Raw genomic sequence first — 7,500 nt, forward strand, 5'->3', positions numbered from 1 at the left:
ACTCTGTTGTAAGCATGACATGAGCGGAAGTGAGAAATGGTATGAACATCAACCGGAAGGGGTAGTGGAAAACGAAAAATGTAAGATCTTGTGGGATATGACCATCCAGTGTGACCATGTTATCGAAGCCGGAAGACCTGAGATTGTTGTTGAGAACGAAAATAACAAGGCAATTATAGTGGAGATAGCTTCACCCTGGGATCACAGAGTGTATGAAAAGGAAGGTGAAAAGATTGAGAAATATCATGACCTGAAGAGAGAGATTGGAAGACTATGGAGGATTAGGCATCTGGAAGTGGTACCGGTAGTCGTTGGTGCACTCGGAGTAGTAAGCAAATGGTTGGATGCATGGCTTGAGAAGATAGGTGTTATCGTCAGAACGGGACTGTTGCAGAAAACGGCCTTGTTAGAAACAGCTAGGATTCTAAGGAAGCTGTTGGAAAGCTGAAGAAGAAGAATGACACAAAGGACTACTAGCTATGGCTCGCTCCTTTGGTGTAATGTTGGCGTAACATCCGCCAGAGCTAAAGCGATACATTTACATCATCATCATCATCATCATCATCATCATCATCATCATCATCATCATCATCATCATCATCATCATCATCATCATCATAATTATTATTATTATTATTATTATTATTATTATTATTATTATTAAATTTTATAGAGCGCAACTTTCCATAAAAGATGATCAAGTGCGCTTTACATGTGTGAAAGGATAACAGAAAAATGTAAAATTGTCGATTACAATGATCATGAAAACTTAAACAAAACAAATTATAAAATTGTATTGGCATCGTAATTAAATAAATATATTTTTAAAACCTTCTTTAAAAGATTACGATTTGCCTCGTTCCTAAGTTGTAGTGGTAGTTCATTCCATATCTTGGGTGCTGCTACTGCAAATGCACGACCTCCCATAGACTTCTTTGTTTTTTCTCTGGGTGGCAATAACAACATACCATCATTAGACCGTAAGCTGTAGTTGGATTTTTCTTTGACGTGGACCAAGTCACAAAGATAGTTAAGTGCCAGGTCATGTATCCATAAAACAAAAAAAGAAGAGCAACCCTTAACCAATTTCACTCGTCACCATTTGATTACCCATACTAATCATATAATCGGAAGCATCGTATCTCAAAAAGAGAATTTGGAGAATCTGAAGAATTGTATGTCAAAACTCATATTTTACTATTGTCCTATTTAGCCATAACCGCACCTTTCTGGAAAACTATACTCAGGATTACAATTGATTAAAAAGTTAACTTCAAATTTATTACTGTCTCTTATTTTTCTAATCCTCTTCTGTAGAGAAGTTATCACGTCTAAATGTTACAAAACATTAATTTGTTTTTTATTTTACCTTTCTTCATACAGAGAGCACAATGAACCTAGAGGAATTTATTGACATGTCAGAAGAAGGTGAGGGAGAGGTTATGGACTTCAAGTCATTCGTCAAAAGTTTTGCTTCTGTAAAATAAATTCAGACAGGGTGACATATACGTAAACATGTACATTTATTTAAATAATTACGTCTGAATCTCTGACTTGCCCTCAGAGAACTGTAACATTTTTTAACGCTCAGAGATCTTTGTACCCAAACTCTTATTTTTGTGACGTAAATAAATTATCAAATGTAGCTGGCTGGTTAAGCACTCTTGAAAACCAATGAATATGATCAGAGCAATCGATGGATTGATTTGTATAGTTAGCATGACGTTATCCATGATTGTGCATAGACTATTGTAACTCCCAGAGAGAACAGAAATAAACTGTAAACAGAAACGTTTGGAGAATAAAATCGCCATTCAATGTGTTTCGCACGCATATTAAAAACGTTTTAGTTTGTGCTTGTTCCCATGTTATCTCAGTTTTCTGTCTGCGCCAAGGTGAAGAGGTGTTCTATATCAACTCTTCGCCTATTGTACTGCATGAGAACAGCACCACCTCACAAGATAGTACTGACCTCACGATTTATTCAATGTTGGGAATGTCGGCAAACTTTAACGAGAAACAAACGCATGCACGCTCGTGACGGTGTGTTTACTTCAGATCAGCACTCAAATTCTTAAAAAAGCTGAGGATGAAGTGCTGCCTTCATTAATACATTCGCAAAGTTCCGGTTTCGGTGCACCTCAGACCCGGGCTCAGTGCTTCACAGTGAACTACAAATGCTACTAGTTTAACTAAAACTTTAAATATCGATTAAGGTCACCAAGTGCTTGGGACTAGAGACAAAAAATTATCAAATAATAGCATCAAAAATGATCTGATAATTATCAAAATGCGCAAATTATGCTAGCATTGCTACTTGGCACAAATTATGCCAGTTTGCTCGAACTATGCCAAAAATTATGCTAGCATAATCTATAAATGCCTAATAGATACTCCGGAAGCCCCAAAATCACAAACAATTCATTGGAGGAAGCTATTTTTTCGACAGATCAGTGATCAATTACAGATACCAATTCACACCCCCGCAGGTCGACCTGAGTTGAATTGAAGGTGTAAACGCGTGTCGCCGTATCAAATAGTAGATGCTACATACAGATTCGTTCACGATCTGGCAAAAGTATTCGCGGAGAATTTTATTTTTAGCCCGTGTTCTGTTGGATTTAGCATCTTTCACGTCATAGCGTCGTTTTCGTTGTTTGGTTTCCGAACATTTTTTTTGTCATTTATTTGGAAATTCACAGACAACGTAACGGAAGATGTTACAAAGAGTAACTAGATCTAAAAATGTTGTAAATATATCATCAACAAAGAAATAGCATTGGCAGCAAAAATGGTACGATTAATTTACTTTCCTTTGCATATATAAATACATAAAGAAGTTGACAACAGCTGGTTAAGTTGCTATCCTCATCACAGCGAAATTGTTTTCATGTCAACTTGTTGTGATAATCAACATTCCTTTCCAGCTGATTTTCACTGCATGCGAGAGTGGGAGTCATCGGCAATGCTTTCTGCGACCATCTTGTTGATCAGCGTACTTGCCATCTGCGGTAAGATTCATCCTGCCTCATTATTTTCCATCGTCTGTGCATTATTTGTCTACCGAAAACTCATAATCAAACAGATCTTGTTTGTTAATTGTTACTATAAACTGACTCGAGAAACAAACAATCCCTTATTTTTGAAACCGAAAGGTTCTCAAGTAACGTTTGAGAATGGTGATTTAACAAGTGAATTCAGTCTTAAAGATTACCTAAATCAATACTTTGCTCTCGTCCAATAGTTAAGTCATTATTCAGATTTTCTCATACGGCTCAGATGTACAACTATCTACATATGTACCCTCTGTATCTACTAGGTAACGAACAACCAACAACACCATCTTTGATTTGGATGATTCGTTGTCTGCACATTGGTTCGTGGCCGACTGTCTGCATTTTAATTACCAATTTATTATTGATGGCATTTCCAGACAAACTAAAGTCACGTCCTTCTCAATAATTTCTTGTGTTAGAATACCCCATCCGTCTTCATAGCTTTCATCTTTTGAAACAAGAATCGACACTGAAGGATCACTACCTTACAAAAACGACGCATTTTTCTTTTAATTATACCTTCACTTGCACCGAACGGAACCTAGACTGCTTTTGCTTGACGCAAAAAACTTGATCGAACGAGGCGACATCGGAGCCGCGAGTAGCTAGTCTCCTTCGCAGCCGTTATTAGGGTCGTCACGCAACGTTCCTCCCCACTATAACGGCTGCGAAGGAGGCTACGAGTAGCGTGCTTCCCAACTCGCATATCGCCTCGTTCGATCAGTTATTTCGGAATTGTTCCATTAGAGGCGGATTTTCGAGCAACAGTCTAGAGGAAACCAATTTAAACGTTTCCTTGGTTACTCCAGTCTATAACCTGGGAATCAGCACTGCCAGGGTTCGAGTACCCTGCGAGCAGTCTCCTTGCAGGTGATCATATATTCACGTAATCTGCGCAATATAAATGTAAATTATTGTTATTATTATTTCCTTCGATCTTCCTAGATAAGTCGGGAAGAGGAAGCCGCCTCGACATTCTTTGATTTGCCGCTCATCCAAAGAAATGGATGAGCTAGTCCAGTTTCTAGCAATCTCGTCCCCAGAGTCCGCTTTTATTTTCACGGTCAGCACCAAGAACACGGACTCTGGCCACTTCCAAGGCAAGAAGTCCGCAAATCACGGACTTCCGGCTCGTCTACAAACACTCAGAAACTTGAAACAACAATGGGTGTCAAGGGTTACAAAAATGGACCATCCCTACGACGGCGCATAAATTAGAAGTGGCCAGAGTCCGTGTTCTTGGTGCTGACCAAAAGAAAAGTGAACTCTGGGGACGAGACTGTTTTTTTAAGTTTTGCGCATGATCAATCGCCTCGCGTCGTAAGTATTTTTGGAAAAGTTGAAATGGTATATGAAATGAATCATATATGAACTGCGGATATGAAATCAAGTGAAGCTATGATCTTCGCAGTTATGAGCGCAATTTTTGCAATTGCGTAGAGAAGCCTGAAAAAATTCAGGACTTCAACGGGGTTTGAACCCGTGACCTCGCGATTCCGGTGCGACGCTCTAACCAACTGAGCTATGAAGCCACTGACGTTGGGAGCTGGTCATTTGTGGGTTCTAATGGTCCCGTGGGGAATGAATCAATGATGAAATGGTATATGAAATGAATCATATATGAACTGCGGATATGAAATCAAGTGAAGCTATGATCATTGTGGTAAAACTAGAGTTTCCAAGAAAATGATTCCTTGGTTGTCGTGTGTTTGCCCGGCTCGATTGACCGCTAGCGGATGTGGACTCCCGGGGGACTAAATCCGGCGCTGTTACACTGTGCAGTTTTTCGCACAACTTGTGTCGCAACACCATTGCGAGACAAATCGCACGAAACATTGCCCAATGTAACATACCTTGCAACGGCCTAAAACGTTGCGAGACAATTGCAGAAACCGTTGCGGAAAGTAGAATTGAGTTCTACTTTCCGCAACGGTTGCAGCAAATCTTTTTAAGCATTGCGCAGTGTAACATCTGTCCTGCAACCTGTGTCGCAAAGGTTTGCGGCACCAGCCAATGAAAATGCTCCTTTAACCTCATATGATCATCGAAATGTTGCTCAGTGTAACACTTGTAAAACAACTTGTTTCGCAATGTGCATAACGTGAGAACGTTTGTAGAAATGGCGCTGCGAGACAAGTTGGACGAAAAACTGCACAGTGTAACAGCGCCCTTATTCCCCCTTCGCAGATTTGGACCCCCATTACAGCTTATTGAACTGTTTATCGAGGTAGAGGTAGAGTTTGGATTAGGAAAACTGACCGATACCGTAAAGCATAAATCTTTGAGAAAAAGCCCAGATCAGTTAATTTTTCATTAAAGGTTGTTTAACGCATTCGGCGCTGCATTTCGTAAAGTAGATGTGAATTTTAACTGCTTTCTAACGGAAGCTTAAATCACGCACTAGGAACTCATGGAATTGTCGAGTTAATTTTTTAATAAGGAGAAAAAGCGAAGTCAGACTCAAGTTTCAGTTAAAGTAGTACGCGCACGCGCTGTGGCCTTTCGTAAAGCGTTGTTTCTTTGATAGTTCTTTTTCTTTCATTTGATACTTTGAATGGGCGACGCTTTCACGAAGCCAATTGAAAGGTACTTCCGGCTCAAACAAATAGTAAAAATCCGCACCAGAAAGGACGCAATCTTAAACCGTGTCCTCACCAACATGCACCGCTTTTACGATGCCCCTCAGGGCTTCCCGCCCTTTGGCCTGTCTGACCATAATACCATTACTGTGGAAGCCGAAGTAAGAGACAATTGTCGTCAACAATCTAGATTTGTTTTCAAGCGTGACAAGCGGTAAAGTAGGAGAGCTGAGCTTCGTAGATACCTCTGTGCAATTGACTGGACAATGTTATTCTCCTCTGCAAATTGTTGTCAGGATATGCTTGACATATTCAATAAAGTGGTGCACACAGGGCTTGACCTTCTGATGCCCACCAGGAGAGTTCGCGTCAACACATGCCCCGTGGATGAACGATCACCTTAAATGACTCATTCTCAAACGACAAAAAGCCTTGGCGATGACGGCAACGAATCAATGCTGTACAAGTTCTACAGGAATGCTGTTAATCGTGAAAGGAAATCGTGTAAGGCCTAACGTCGAGCATATTAAATGGGGAGGGGGAGGGGGAGGGGGAGGGGGGAGAGTCCAAATCCGCTGTAACACCCGCGTTCCTCCGCGCACAACACGGCTGGATCACTGATCCAGCTAATTGTATTTTCCACCAATCAGAAATTCGCCTGCCTGCCAAGTACAAAATACAATAGACCATAGAAAATATTCGTATTCTCAGTATAGGAGTGGAGCTAGCTTGTCATAGAGGCTAATGCGGGGGAACTTTTCAAATGCAAATACTCTTTAATATATTCCACCGCATTAGCCTCCATGGCAAGCTAGTTATATTCCAATATACTGAGAATACGAATATGGTCTATTGTATTTTCTGACCTTAACCAAACGCAGAGAAATTGACACTTGTAAAGGCTTCTGGCGAACGAAATAGCTTCAAAGACAGTTACGGTGTTGCTAGACTGCAAAACAGTCGTATTTTTTGCGAACGCAGGCGACACGGTAAAATAATATTCAAACGAAAGGTCTGGAGCGGGTGTAGAAACGGGGAGGGAGAATGGGGAGAGACGCGAGACGTGTGAGGCTCGCGCGCTTCACACGCGAGGATCACGCTTACGGCGCTTCGCGCCTTCCGAAAATAGAAGAAAACGACTGTTTTGCAGTCTACGGTGTTGCGAAAAGAGAAAGCCATTACTACGCTATGTAGTCATACCAAAAATGTTATTTTAAAAACTGTTTTCTTGACAGCCTGCGGCCTGAAGTGCTATCACTGTTCAAGCTCAATATCGTTTGAGGATTGCATCAGACAACAAGAAGAAAAGGACTGCAATGAAGAATACAAGTGCGGAAAGTCTCGTTACAAGTACAAGAAACAAAAAGATATCTATAGCTTGTCTTGCAGCAGTAACATGCACTGCAATGATCCTGCATATATGTGCCGAGTTAGCACAAATTTCAGTAACGACTGTGAACTGACGTGCTGTGATAGAGACCTTTGTAATACAGGATCAACTCTGTTTGCTGTTGGCGTCATATGCATTCTTCTAACATGGCTTCTGGCGTCGATAATAATAATGACTTGATAAACGACTCGAGGAGTAGAATACATGAAATCTTAGTGCGTTTCATCCTAATTAAAATAAATCCATAAAATCTTTCGAGATTAAAATTCAGTCTTGGTGGTTTGAACTATGACACGAGAGAGTGTGAGAGATGGTTTATTGTCTCTTTAATATCTGTGGCTTTAAAAACACAAGTATTAGAAAGTCTGATCTTACTGATTATAAAGGTAGCACCTTTTTCACAGTTTTTACGATACCATAATTTAAGTGCTGATCCTACCCAGAGTCCGCTTTTCTTTTAGTCAGCACCAAGAAC

General features: G+C 40.4%; 2 protein-coding genes, 1 long non-coding RNA gene and 1 other non-coding gene across 5 annotated transcripts in view; 2 read left to right on the forward strand and 2 right to left on the reverse strand.

Annotated features, from left to right (window-relative positions):
- The window catches only part of LOC138008303 (protein N-terminal glutamine amidohydrolase-like), a 28,209-nt gene extending 26,355 nt beyond the window's left edge, over window positions 1-1,854 (forward strand). Inside the window, 1 exon segment of the mRNA XM_068855598.1 lies at window positions 1,384-1,854. Within this exon segment, the coding sequence (XP_068711699.1) occupies window positions 1,384-1,487 (104 nt within the window). The 3' untranslated portion in view covers window positions 1,488-1,854.
- A 476-nt stretch (window positions 1,855-2,330) lies between these two features.
- LOC138008307 (uncharacterized) lies at window positions 2,331-7,010 on the forward strand. The gene is made up of 3 exons (XR_011124225.1): window positions 2,331-2,794; window positions 2,928-3,011; window positions 6,871-7,010. It is a non-coding gene; the product is annotated as an uncharacterized lncRNA (long non-coding RNA).
- On the reverse strand, window positions 4,516-4,588 carry Trnas-gga (transfer RNA serine (anticodon GGA)). The gene has a single exon. It is a non-coding gene; the product is annotated as a tRNA-Ser (tRNA).
- A 314-nt stretch (window positions 7,011-7,324) lies between the features above and the next one.
- LOC138008306 (thioredoxin C-1-like) overlaps window positions 7,325-7,500 on the reverse strand; it is a 9,386-nt gene continuing 9,210 nt past the window's right edge. For both annotated transcript variants that reach the window (XM_068855604.1, XM_068855603.1), the window contains one exon: window positions 7,325-7,500. This exon is cut by the window's right edge and continues 653 nt beyond it. The gene's annotated coding sequence lies outside the window, so the exon portion shown is untranslated.

The sequence above is a fragment of the Montipora foliosa genome, chromosome 6 (assembly GCF_036669935.1).
Source record: "Montipora foliosa isolate CH-2021 chromosome 6, ASM3666993v2, whole genome shotgun sequence".
NCBI lineage: Eukaryota > Metazoa > Cnidaria > Anthozoa > Scleractinia > Acroporidae > Montipora > Montipora foliosa.